Below are 13,499 nucleotides of genomic sequence, written 5' to 3'. Positions count from 1 at the left end.
TGTCTGCCACAAGTGCTAGTATCTTCTTGTTTGTATACGGTTGCCGGCCGTAGCAGGAAACAGTACGCGTGCCAAGCTGTCGATGTAGTGTTTTCAGGACAACCAGAAAGTCCTGTGCCGTCCTCAAGGCCATTTGTACATTCTCATATCCATTCATAGTATTATGGATCTTGCAAATAAACCCGTGCAGATCAGAATTGCTCACAAACTGAGCCGCAAATTCCCTTCCCCGGTGGATGTCTGCGTTTAGTCTTGACAATTTCTCAAACAACTGCTCAGTTGGCCTAATGACTGGCTGCTCAACATCCGGTGTATCGAGTGTTTGCACAGCAGGCCAGGTATCCATGGGAAACGGAAGACTCTCCGGCGTGTAAGTGCAGAAAGAATCAAGATTCCACGTTGAATCGTACAGTAGACCCTGGATAAACTGCATGCCATCATCCGCTGGTTGCGGCGAATTGCGACCACTGTGAAGCACGATTTCCACAGCTTCGACCACGTCGTCCTTCTTTGGGGGCCGGCCAACGCGACGCTGCAGACCAGCTTGGCAGTGTAGATTGAGACGGGAGCAGCGAGCGCATGTGGCGCTGGGGCCGACGGGGCGAGAACATCGGAGCTTTTGGCGACGGCAGCGCTCACAGGCGGAGCGTATTTGGTTTGGATGTGTTGATGGGGCTGTATGCATTTTGTTTCCCCTCAAGCTTGTGTTTGTTTGAAATTATGAGGATTTGTTATAATGTTTGAGGTGAGATGAGATGTTAGATGTGAGTGAGACGGATGGTGTAGGCTCCGCTCGGAGGGTTTAGTGGGTCGATCGGAGGGTTTTTAGATAGGGCCGTGCGGGAGCCGGAGGTGCTTAGGAGCTGACGGGGATGGGGAGCTTGAATTATGGAACACGCCGGCTACATTGGAGGAAGTGGTTTGTATCTTTAGATAATTCAAGACGGATTGGGCTGTCGAATATGAGCCCATAGTGAACCCTGTCTCTCGAAGCAATTAAATGATTGCAGTTATTAAACTTGCTCAAATATGGAGCAACTTAATGCGTGGGAAGTTTGGGTGTGATTTGTGGACAAATCGATGCCATTTGTTTATTTGATGAATAAGAAAACGGCTGGGCAAGAGGCTATTCGCATGTGTGTGTGTGTGTGTGTGTGTGTGTGTGTGTGTGTGTGTGTGTAACGAATGTCATAACCACTATCGACGTCCTGCAAACTTGTCCATTAAGGTTAGATTTCTGAATTAATTCATGATTTGTATAGCGACGGAACATAAAGTATTGTTTTCTCTTTTCTCTTTTGTCTTTTGCCTTTCTTTCTACAAGATATTTGCCTTGTGATGAGGTAATTGAAGTTGGCCGATTTTGCATCCCCATTCGAGCATAAATACCTACCCAGTGCTCCTTCCCCAACTTCATTCTTGATCTTCAGGTTTTTCGCTCCAGGCTTTCCTGACGGCTGGTGCTGGGGCTCACATTCTTTTTCTCACGCCCAACACAACTTTGCCTCATTGATTTATTCATTTATATATACTTCGATAACAGATCAAGCGCCCACGATTGATGGACGTGCATCTGATCTACTCCCCCTCCCGGAACCGACATGGGGCTACTCTGAGAATCCGACACAATGCCATCTTTACAAGTCACCATCCGTTTTGCACAGAGAACCCCCGTCCACGTGCCGAGCTATGAGGACACCACGTTACTGTTGGCTGGTGGGTGCCTCAGGTAGTGAGGACTCATGGTTCCACACCAGGGAAGAGACACAGCTGCTCGAGATGGCACCAGTGTAGAGACTTCTGATTACTTCAGATAAGCACTCGCTAGATGGAAGCATATTCTCTTATTTCATGAAAGAATATTAAGTCTTGGCCCCCGAGAGTCTGATATCCTTCTACACTCTGCAACCCATACCCATGCTATTCACTATACTAATATTACAGAGCTGTATCACGCTATATAGATGCTCCTCGAACTTCAAGAACCCTTGGAGAAAATCTAGAGGAGCCCGTGTCCCCTGTCCCACCATCATCTATCTCGCAAGATTGTATTGTTCGACCGCCTTTATATCGTTCCGGCTTTGCCAGTCCATCTCCGATAGCGCTGGGTATCTAGATGCCGCTACATCGATATTGACACAAAAAATAACACCGGGAAGCGGCTGTAACTGAGTCCACCTATTTGCGTTTCACGTTATCGTTCGGCGACGAAGCCACAACCATGACTTCAACCGGTATGCGCCAGTCTTTGTCACTCGATCATTGCTCTGGGAGAACATCTCTCTCCAGACGTTTTACTTATACCATCCAAGGATTGGACTTTAGCCTTGTCCTGCATATTATCGCTATCCAACTGAGGCATCCAAAACTCCATCATCTCTGATAGGGAAAAGAAGTTAACCGGTCCTTTGTGGTGAGAATTGTGGAAGGAATTCGGTTGCAATCCAGGAATGAATGCAGCATATCATGAAGACGCGAATGGTCAGTCTTGGGATTACTGATTTAATACATGTAAATAAAGTGAAAGATGATTAAATTATGTTCAAAAGGTGTAAAAGATGGCCTGTTCATAATAGGTAGAATAGAAGTTATATGAGAAAATGTCCATCTGTTAACCCCTCAACCAAATGATTCTGTATCCTTCAAGGTCAAACAGCAATCTGTCACGGCTGCGATGTCGACCACCTCTTTAAGCTTTCTGCTTTCTTACTAGAACCCTTCTCCTCCAGACCATACTGAGTATCCAACTCCTCACGAAGTGGGATTTCTTTTTCCAACAGAGACAGGACAAAGGCAAGTCCACCAAACGCCACGGAAATAACATAAACCTTCCGAAGCGAGAGCATGAAGACGTGGCGCAGCTGACCCTGGGCCTCTTCATCAAATTGCAATATGAAAGCACGAGTCGCGCTTTGGTATGAATCCCCTGAGCGGAGTGCTTCTCTTGCCACTTCATTGCCAATCATGTGCGCGTACTGCTTCGTATATGAATTGAACACGGTCCCAGCGATTGCGACACCCCAAACCGTGCCAAGAGAACGTATGAATGACCAAGTACCAGTGGCGGCAGCTTGGTCAATCTCTTCTGTGGATGCTTGAAAGGCAGGGAGTAGCGTGTTGAGCAGAAATCCAGAACCAATGGCGGGAAGAAACTGGAGAAGAACCCAAGCTACTGGGGGGCTGTCTTCATCGAGAAGACCAAAGAGTCCGACACCCACAGTCATGATCAAGAAGCCAGATACATGGAGTCCTTTATACTTGCCCCATCGGGACAACATAAAGGCTGAGAGTGCAGCTCCAGGTACAGCGATGAGAGCAACAGGGAGCATCTGCACTCCCGACCGAGAGGGTGTAGACATCTTGACGGCTTGGAAGTAGAGTGGGAGGAAGTAGTAGAGCCACATGATCAACAGCTGATTCAAAAAGGTATTGGCGTAGACGATGTAAGATGTACGGCTTGGGAATAGACGGATGGGCATGACAGGTTCAGACGGAATACCAGAGCCTTCATAAATGATAAATCCGACAAGACCAAGAATGCCTAGGATCAGTGGTAACAGGATTCTTGCATCGGACCATGGATGGACTGGACCTGCCCACGTAAGGGCGATGAGGATCGAGATGCTGGACCCGATGAGGATAGCGTTGCCGATATAATCGATACGCTTCAGCTTTTCCATTGTCGATTGAGTTCTGTCGTATTGAAGGTTGAGAAAGAAGTACGTGACAATGATGGCGATGCCTCCAAGAGGGAGGTTCAGGTAAAACACCTAAGTCAAGTTGTCAGTTTGGTCCTGTGGTATTCTTGGCCGACTTGAACTCACCCATCTCCAAGTCGTATTCTCGACAATAACACCCCCAAGGAACGGTCCAATGGCAAAACCAACTGTCATGACTAGCAGAAGTATCGCGATATAGTTTCCTCTGTATCGAAGTGGAACCAGGTCGGAGATAATAACATCGTTGGCCATTGTGATTCCACCACTTCCGATACCTTGGATTGTACGACCAGCGATGAGCATCGCGCCTCCATTCGCACCGCCAGCGATACCGCTTCCGAGGGTATAAAGAGCAAAGATGAACATCATGACTTTTTTGCGACCCCAAATATTACAGAGCTGGGCGAAGAGAGGTTGAACACAGGCCCTGTAGAAACGAAACAACTTAGATATAGTATGGTAGTTGGATTGAGGTGCATAACTTACGTGGTAAGGAAGAAGACATTGGTGACCCAGATATAACTAGACCCAAGCTTGAGATCGTTGACAATGGTTGGAAGAGAGGTAATGACGACTGTTGACTCTAGAGATGCAAGGATGGTGGCGAGGATCAGAGTAACCATGATCATCCAGAAGCGATAGTCTTTATTGAACGCTGGTTTCTGTACCTGAGGGTTTTGAGTTTCTTCATCTCCCCTCTCTGCCTTTTGTTCATCAGACATTTCGAGGGATGGTGTTGAAGTAGACATGTTTGGAATAGTAGTCGTATAAATTGGTGTCTTTTCCTTGAGAGCTTTTCACAATTAACAGTGTCTATTTCTCGAGAGTGCACTTTCATTTTCTGTATCCAGACATCCATCTTAAATAAAAGTCCCATTCTAATCAAGGGATGATTTACAAATCATCTGGTCCTTGCATTGAAGCCGCCGACTTACAAGATATCGGAGGGTTTCTGGTGTGGCTGCTACGGGGTTACATCGTTCACCCTCCCAACTCTCTAATCAGAAATTAAGCAACCCAAGGTGACGGGTTGAGACTTTAGGCAAAATAAGCATTTGATGGTTTATACAACGGGGGGTTTTTTTTTAAAAAAAAAAAAAAAAGAGGTTAGGTAAATAAGCACGGTATTTCCCAAATGACAAAATGCGCCTGGTTCGGATGCTTAGCATTTTACTCTTTTAAGACGTGGTAACTTCACCCCGGCTTATCTATGCGTCAACATAAGCGACATATTTGGAAATTCTCAAGGGATGGAACGTGATATCAATTGATTTGCTTTGACAGATTTCATTTATTTCCACAAAATCATCCGCCTCCGATAGTACATACATCCCCATCTCTTCTCGCCCAATATTTCTGGATCCTGTAAGCTAAGCAGTATGCTTCCTCTTAAGCAAGACTTTCACATCATCTCCATATCTCTCAAAACCAACATTGAACCCTCCTCGTAGAGTAGGAACCCTAAACTCCTCACCAGGTGCAGCCTCAATGTCAAAAGTCCGAAGCATTGTCCCAATTACAGAAAAGACAATATCCGTTCCAAAAACACGGCCGGGGCACATGTTGCCCGCGACTCCAAAGGCTCTGACCTTACGGACGGCACTACCAGAAACTTGACCTTCCTTGTCGATGAAGCGCGAGGCTTTAAAGACTGCAGCGTCGAGGCCCCAGACGTCAACGTCCAAGTTGGATGCACACATGGGAAGCATGAAGATTTCTCCTTGAGGAACGGCAATGGGTTCAGACCCAGGAATGTTGAGCATGAAGTCGTGACGAGCAATTCTGGCAACGCCTGTCATGTGAAGACGAAGAGTCTCATACCAAGAAGCCATGAGCCAGGGACATTCGGAACGAACATTGGCAAAGTCCAATCGTGGCTTATCCTCGTCCTCTTCAACATATTTGACCTGTTCGACTTCCTTGAGAACAAACTTGACAAGATCAGGATCTGTCAAGAGGTGACGTGTAAGCCATACTGCCAGTGTGCTGGTCGTCGCCAGAAGGCCCAGAGCCGAGACCATCTCGATGTGGTAGTAGTCTGGGTTATTCTCCCAGTCTGGGTCACTGGAAGCTACAACATTGATGCTGTGGCCAGTGGTTTGGACACGGGCTTCACGGTGCTGAAGGTGAAATTCGCGAAGTCTCTTAAGAAGAAACTTGCGAGACTTCCAGGCCGAGTTTGCTGTGAGCCACGAAAAGGGTCTTCCAAGTGTATCAAACGTCTCGCTGAGTTTCCTTCACATTGTTAGTCCAAAAATTGACAGGATGTCAGGGGGGAAAGACTTACATGAACTCGTTGGAAAACTCCTGATCCATGCTCCAAGGGTTTGCAACGCCCCATACTGCACTCGCTGTCGCCGAGACAGCCAACTCAAAGACCCAACGACCAATGAGAAGTTCATTCACCTCAGGCATCTTCGCAACACGGTCCCTGATATTGGTGCTCGAACGTTGATTCAGAGAAACAATGTTCTCGGCATGACCGAACTTTTGCTTGTGCAGGGGCTGGGGGTTATACCCAAACACAGCCTTTATAGTGTCTTGCTTGAGTCCAAAAAGACGAGGGCCAACATACACAAGTACTTGTGCAAGCCCAGTGTCATTCACATGACGTGAGAGAACTCGATCCATGCTTGGATGACAGACTGTGATGCGTGCAAAGGGTATATTGATGGTGAAGATGGGGGCAGTCGTAGAGGCAATGAGGCTGTTGATGTAACGAGTGCTGTCGATGGTAAGGCCCATGAGATGACCTAACCATGGAACTACACCTGATAGATGAGGGAGGTTTGAGATGGAAGGGGTGCCATGACCGGAGGATTTCTCGCTGAATGAGGTTGGGGATGCAACATAGCGAAGGAGACGGCGAGTGATAATTGGAAGTACATAAGCAGCTACCAAGAAGAATATGAGGGTTGGTATAATATTGAGAGAGAATGAAGAGATGTGATTCAACGTTCGAGTGTGATCAAACATGATGAAGCGAAGTAGGAGATCAGAAAGCTGATCAACAGAAGTGTGACAGTATGTGAGTGATTCAAAGTAGGTTGAGCTGTCTTGTCTGATGAACTTCTAATTTTGAACGATAATATCCTCCATCTTATACAGCTTCATCAAAAGTGTTCATCAAGTGTTGACGCTCTCATCGTTATTGACTGTAAGCCTCATCACACAACCTCAACCACTTCCCCCATCGATGGGGCGATAAAAAGTTCTGAATAATTGACTCTAGCCATTTGTGAATGAAGCTGCATCTAATCACAATACAAATATTCACATCTGAGCCATACTAGAAGCATATGTGAGTCCACAATCTTACCTTTTGGGCCGGACGGGGAATGAAAATAGACCACATATCCAATCATAACTGCATAGCATATGATGTCTCCTTGTTTGCGTTTATGAGCTTTCCTCATAATGGGAGACCTTTTTGAGATATCACATATGCAGCTTGTTGCCTACTGGAGATGGTCTTGGGAGAGGGTGTGTATGTTGATGCCTTCACTTGCAGACACCAGTCTAGGCTCTAGCATATCTTGGAAACAACCACAAAACAATGGCATGTCTCGAGTATCAGGTCATGATAGTTGAAACTAGATCTCATTATCGTAGCCGAGCTCTTGTCATGTCGCACAAACGGGAGTTGGTGGCGTTGTTATTTCTCAACTGGGTAATCGCTGAAGCGAACAACATAGCAAGCTGCAGCCGAACTGTCTGATATGGGATATTATGACATAAGATCCTCATTTCTCACAGGGTTTCATGGGTTTCAACACATCGAGTTTATTAACTAGAAGCAGAAGGTGAAGAAAGCTTGTTAGTTGTGCCATCTCATGAGGAATAGCGTTTCCAGAGAACAAAGAGATCAGGCAAGGGTATTGCTTTTTGAAGCGATAGCTCACCCAGATCAAGATTGAAGATTCTACAACCATCGAGTTTGTGTAACAAGGCTCGCTTGTAGGCTATGTTGGTTCCAACGTTTGCCTGCAGAGCCTCACGTCCTTACCGATTGGACCACGCATCCTTCATACAAGTGTTTCCCAGCTGATAAAGATCTAGAGCGATATATCATGCAAACCGCATTGCATATACACATGTTGCTGGCCGAAAACGGTCGATATATGATCCATTTCTGTAGATATTTGGTGCCAAGTGGTTAGTGTAGACGAGTGTTGTTGGTTCAGTGTTGGTGATTAGAGACACTGTTCTAGCTTGCACGTTCCACATATGTGGAGATATTTATTAAAAGGCTCAATTCAAAATAGACACGGAAACCGTTTTCCAATATCGTCATTGCCTCGTGCTCCATCTGTAGACCTTGGATTATGCTTATGTTAACAAACCACGATTCTGTATACAGTAGCCTGGTCGTTGCGGAACAAACACCAGTGCCGAGTCATTGTCAAGTAGCTCCAAGTGGAGAACATTTAAATACCAACGTATCGGAGGCATTTCCATGCAGACAACTTGTCGGAGATAGTCATCATTGTCGCAACCAACAACAGTGGCGTAAAGGCGTTCCTTTTCAACGACGCCATTCTTGTGTAACTAGCCTTGACCTGCCAGAGGTCCCTGTTGATCGTCATGTTCCGCATTCCTGGAACGCGGATTTTCTTCAATTGGTTGGCTCTACCATGTACGCCGGTGTTTGAGTCCCTTGGTGCAGCCGAGATTGCCAAGAGAGCCTTGTTTGATAGCCGGTTCCGATCTTCTTCGGAGAACCACGGCACAGCTGAGGGATATGGATCTACACGGTTTGGAAATTGATTTTTGTTCTTTTGATGTTCAATGGTCTTGGCAAGGGAATCCGGCAGTTTTGAATTGACAATCCAGGTGTTGGTTTGAGCAAAGTCTAACCGGTGTTCTTCAGAGACACATTCAACGGAGTCCGATCCTCCATGACTAGATATGAAGATGGGCTTGGTCAATATTGACTCACATTCTAGCGTTCAACGCGCGCTCCTTATTGTATTCATTATTCGCTCAGTGACCTGAAAGGTTAAGCTTGTGTTGAAGGTTAGAGTGATGAGCTTGACGAGAGACAAAGCCTTCTTCTTCTTACACACACCATGAGGTGCACACGCAGAATCGGTGCGTTGTCAAAATCCAATTACTTGCCTCAGGTCATCAGAAGCACAGAGACCTTCAGTGGACATTCCCGTGTCCATGTCCATGTCTTTGATCTCCATCAAGCAACACTCAATTCCATCTAAACAGGCCTTCTAGGGGTAGGTTCGAAAGGTATACACACAGATATCTTCACTTGTGGCCGGTAAGAATTAAAGGTTTTAGAGTAAGTTACACTAATACTTAATCATTGGTACAGGGATCGTCAACTATTCTTGTCAACGGGGTGTGCGAATGCCATCTTCTGTACAAATTATCGTCAACACCGAGATCAGCTGACACAAAACCCTTAGAATCCCCCAAGATAAAACAATCTGCACTCAAATCATCGTATCGGAAGCGTCATACTCTTTCCGCCCCGTCCACCCCGCCCACTTCGCCCATCACATCCAACACCAACAAATCCTCCTCCAGCGGCGGTTTCCATTTTGCGAGCCAGGTTGTTGAGCTCCCTCACCAGGCAGCTGGCAGCCACAATATGGAAGCTCTCTAGCTCACCGTTGCCGTGGTATAACTCAGGTGCATTGTCCTTTTTGATACAGGAAACAGCAACACACGCCCAGCATAGCTCGACAACATCTTCTCTCCACCGGGATGTGGTTCCGTCCGCTTCAGTCACTGTGCTAAGGGTCTCAGCTCCATCACCTACACCACGATCCCGAATCTGCTTGACAATCCACGTCATGGTACGGTCTATCTCTTCTTTGAGTTTGATAGATGCGTCACCCTGGCGGCGGGTCTGGGCACCTCTCTTGTTCAGGATAAATCCGCAGAACACCTCGACTTCTGTCAACGGTACACGGGGATTCTCTGAGAAGTGCCACCTCTTGTCCTCTATGGACGATTCATACCTGTGTCAGATTAGCACCAGATAAACGCTGTATTAAACAATACCACTTACAGGCCGCGTATCTTCCAAGCTTCTTGTGATTGGCGTTTCCAGTCAATGTCGAGCTTGTACTTGATGGCTTCATTTTCCACAATAGTCAATAGCTGATCCCAAACCGAAGGTCCAGCAGTGTTGATCCTGCGATGAATGTCCTCGTCCCATATCTTCTTCTCGTCAACATTTCGATAAAGTTGACCAAGAATCTTCTCAGATTGGTAGTAGTTCGTTTTGGTACGGGCCATGTCATCGGCGTCATCCATCTCGTCGTCTTCTCCAATGTGCGCCAACTGTCCCTTGTCATACAATTTCAGAGGCGGTGCTGTTGCAAGACTTGATTACATGTTAGTGCGATTCCGTTCCATATCAAGAGGATGGCTAACTTACAAGTCAGGACGAAAGCGCGGGGCTCTGGGCAAGGCTTTGACGTTGACTGGGATACCTGTCTTGGAAAAGTCAACAGCTGTGGAATGCAGTTCTGCCAGGGCGATGCAATCACGGTCAATAGATCCCAAATCGTTATAATCAGCCAAGATGACATGCCTAGTCGCAATCACCCCTAGAATATCAGTCCGCATGAAGTTGATAAAAAAGTCGGCAATATCTTTAGGCTCGACTTGACGATCCAGAGGCTGAGGGGTAACTCTTGGGTAGTCTGCCGGTCGAAAAACCCGCGATGGCATTGCTTCGGGATCCCATATGATGTTGTAAATGTCTCCATCAAGGTCTCCTCCACTCAACATGCTTGGCAAGTCACGCTTCCCCTTCTGGCTGAAAACAATGCAGTTCTGAAGACTTCGCAAGGAGTGGCCTTGCGGTGGAGTCACTTGTTTCACAAGCTGAATATCTCCGGGATGAAGAGCTGGTGAGCGAGTGACAATGATCTCGCCGTCCGTCAAGGTAGACTTGATACCCCGGCTGTTGTTTCTACCATACGTCTTGTCGTATGTGACATAGACTTCGCCCTCTTTGAGGAACCCCGTCTCGTCCATGATACCAAAAAGCGTCACTCCGTTATCAACAGGAATTCGAGCCTTGTGCTTTAGCAAACGAAGTTCTCGCAGGACGACATGTTCGACGGCAGCCTTAAGAAACTTGTCGCGGCGATAGTCAATATCCATTTTCTCCAGTTGCTTGACCAGCCTGGGAAGGCCCATGTTGATACCGATTGCCTGATGTTCAAGAAAGGAGCTCGTGTTGGTTGCGTCAGCTGTGACGTTGCGGAGGATGTCAAGTGCGTTATTCTGGAGCTCAAAGAACCACTCATCTCTTGTTCCCATGTCTTCAAGGATTTTGATCATTTGACGGTTAAGAACGAGTCGCAGTGGTTTGGATGCAGTGTCGCAAATGCCGAGCTCCCCAGTATCCTCGCTTTTAAATTTCATCATGGACTCCTGTCGAATGCAGAACACCTTGCCCTCAAGCCTGGTGTCGAGTGAAAGCATGCCCTTGCAGCCGCCCCATCGAATTTGAAGACATGTCGGCGCCGCAGAGTTCATGGAAAGATAGGGCCAGATTGCTTCGAGCGCTTCCTGGGAGATTGTCCCCACTCCATCACTGAAAACGCGAGATCCATCCTCAGACTTGACATCTGGGATATAGCGTGGGACGATGTTGTTTTCGAAAATGGGCACTGCATACGGTGTCTCTGAGAAGGCTTGACCAATACGTGCTGCACATTTTGCTGGGACTCTAATGTCTCTGAAGTCTCCAAGAGCTTGCAAGATGGCTTCCGGGCTCTGCAGTTGACGGTCTTTGTCGATAAACGGTGCTGAGAACCAGGCAGAGTGTGATCGGAGGGATGAATGAGAGAAGCCGAGAAAGTCAAATTTCCGTCCCGCGATTTGGATGCCGTGATCCATCATGCGTCGAAATTGAGAGTAGATTGGCTCGTTGTCCACTTTGGGATGGAATCTCAAATCCTGGCCACCTTCTTCGCAAAACAGAACACGAAGGAAGTAATCATTGTAGTCGGCATATTTCCGCAGCACTCTGTTCTTACTCTCCGCTTCTGGTCCATCGAGAAGCAATCGCGTAGGTGTAACCAGAGCTTTGAAGACCCATATTTGGTTTGGTGGCAGCTTGCCTCCATAAATCCGGTCTCTTTCAGGGTCATCTTTGCGAGCTTCATATTCAGCATCCATGATGTTGGTCATGATACTCACCACGTCTAGCTCTTTGGGTTCAGTGCCAGGACAAGGGTACGGAATTGTTTGGAAAAGCTTCTTCATAGCGTCAGTCGTCACAGGGACTGCTACTTTACGCTTTTTGTGGTCCTCTATGACACACTCCAACAAGTCGAGAAGCTTGATACCGCTAGCTGGGTTGATGAAGTTGTTCCAGACGAGAGCCTGAACCTGGAACAAGAGAGCGAAGTGCACCCTGCCTGACGTGAGAAGATTCTTAGACTTCTCTACAAGTGTTTGTCGTCCAATGGTGTGGTTGCTTTCTGCTCCTATTTCAATCCATCTGACGGATGGCAGATCGTGATTGGTGATGGCGAGAATGTTCTTGTTCTTCAGTGTTACCAAGACTTGGTCAAATGAAATGGTGTCATAGAAGTAGATACGATAGACGAGACAAGACAACGTGCAATCAGCAGGCAAACCCCAAGCATGTAGTCCGTGAACTCGGCTCCATTCCTGCATTGATCGCTCGAACGTAGGCGGGCGATACGTATACATCTTCGGCGGCTCTGTCAAGACTAAAGTGATGGACATGTCGCTGCGGGTAGCAATAAGGTCCTGGATAGTTTCATTATGAAAGTCCATCCGATGTGCATGCTCAACCTGGATCGTGAGCCACTGAGATGTGAATTTTCCAGTGACAGCTTCGGGACGAAATAATAATTTATGGTGGTCAACGAATGTGATCACCTCGTTTGGACCATGGAAGGTATTGCCACCACAGCTGATGGCAGAAACTTGGAAAGCCTTTTCTGGGGCGTGGCGACCCTTGTTGTTTGAAGTGGTAGTCGATTGTTTCTTCTTTTCGCGCTCATGTTTGAGGTGTGCAATAGCATATTTGTCCACAGGCTTTGTACTTTGCTCCACGAATACGGCGGTCTTGAGAATGTGAAGACGCGCTATGTCTCTGGGAACAGACCGAAATATGTGACTACCTGTGAAGTTGTTGAGCGGATTACTTGGGTCGATGTTCTCTTTCCCGTGGTTTTCACAACGTCTTTGCTTGCCATGCCGGGCGAGAAACGCGCTGCCATCTTGGGCGCTGAGGAATTTGATCCATGCTTGACTTTTACGTCTGGGCTTTTCGCAGTAGAAATCCGAGATGTTGAGGGCTTTCATGAAGGGAAGAAGTTCCCGCTTGAAGTTATCTTCTGATAAGTCCAGAGGGACATTTCGGCAGATGACTTCCATCGTTGAGGCAGGGCAAGACTGAATGCCTCGAGAAAGTCGGTACGCCCACCTTCAGCGGGCGATCAGAGGCTGTGTATGATTGCAAAATTGGAATTATATGTCAGAGATCTAAAAATCAGTTAGTTCAAGTGACATGGCTGGATATCGCTTCTAGTCTCACATGCTCTATGTCGTTGTATCACACATTTCGGTTTTGAAGGTGGACCTGGAAACGACGATTTTAACGATCTATTCCTACTATGGCCAGCCGAGAAGGAAGATCCGTGGCAGTGATATTTCGCTATGTACGGTTGGTTGAATGCAGGAGGGCTTCATGCGGGAGGCCGGCCGCTGAGGTGAGGTGACCGGGTATGTGCGGTTGCGAAAAGGGCCGTTTCACATCGAGGCAGG

At 47.1% G+C, this 13,499-nt stretch overlaps 3 protein-coding genes across 3 annotated transcripts; all 3 read right to left on the bottom strand.

Moving 5' to 3' along the window:
- Nucleotides 1–2,531: 2,531 nt before the first annotated feature.
- On the bottom strand, nt 2,532–4,468 carry FGSG_01584 (uncharacterized protein; the record flags this gene model as incomplete). Its single annotated transcript, XM_011319098.1, has 4 exons — nt 2,532–2,563; nt 2,711–3,770; nt 3,825–4,146; nt 4,206–4,468. The coding sequence occupies 4 exons, from the start codon at nt 4,466–4,468 to the stop codon at nt 2,532–2,534; spliced, it is 1,677 nt and encodes a 558-aa protein (XP_011317400.1).
- Nucleotides 4,469–4,982: 514 nt separating this feature from the next.
- On the bottom strand, nt 4,983–6,695 carry FGSG_01583 (uncharacterized protein; the record flags this gene model as incomplete). The annotated part of the gene is made up of 2 exons (XM_011319097.1): nt 4,983–5,954; nt 6,007–6,695. 2 exons carry the CDS (start codon nt 6,693–6,695, stop codon nt 5,090–5,092), a joined length of 1,554 nt encoding a protein of 517 aa, XP_011317399.1. The 3' UTR covers nt 4,983–5,089.
- Nucleotides 6,696–9,076: 2,381 nt separating this feature from the next.
- FGSG_01582 (uncharacterized protein) lies at nt 9,077–13,109 on the bottom strand (the record flags this gene model as incomplete). Its single annotated transcript, XM_011319096.1, has 3 exons — nt 9,077–9,697; nt 9,748–10,065; nt 10,120–13,109. 3 exons carry the CDS (start codon nt 13,107–13,109, stop codon nt 9,172–9,174), a joined length of 3,834 nt encoding a protein of 1,277 aa, XP_011317398.1. The 3' UTR covers nt 9,077–9,171.
- Between the last annotated feature and the right edge of the window lie 390 nt (nt 13,110–13,499).

The sequence above is a fragment of the Fusarium graminearum genome, chromosome 1 (genome assembly GCF_000240135.3).
Source record: "Fusarium graminearum PH-1 chromosome 1, whole genome shotgun sequence".
Taxonomy (NCBI): domain Eukaryota; kingdom Fungi; phylum Ascomycota; class Sordariomycetes; order Hypocreales; family Nectriaceae; genus Fusarium; species Fusarium graminearum.
This window is presented reverse-complemented; position numbering and strand designations above follow the sequence as displayed.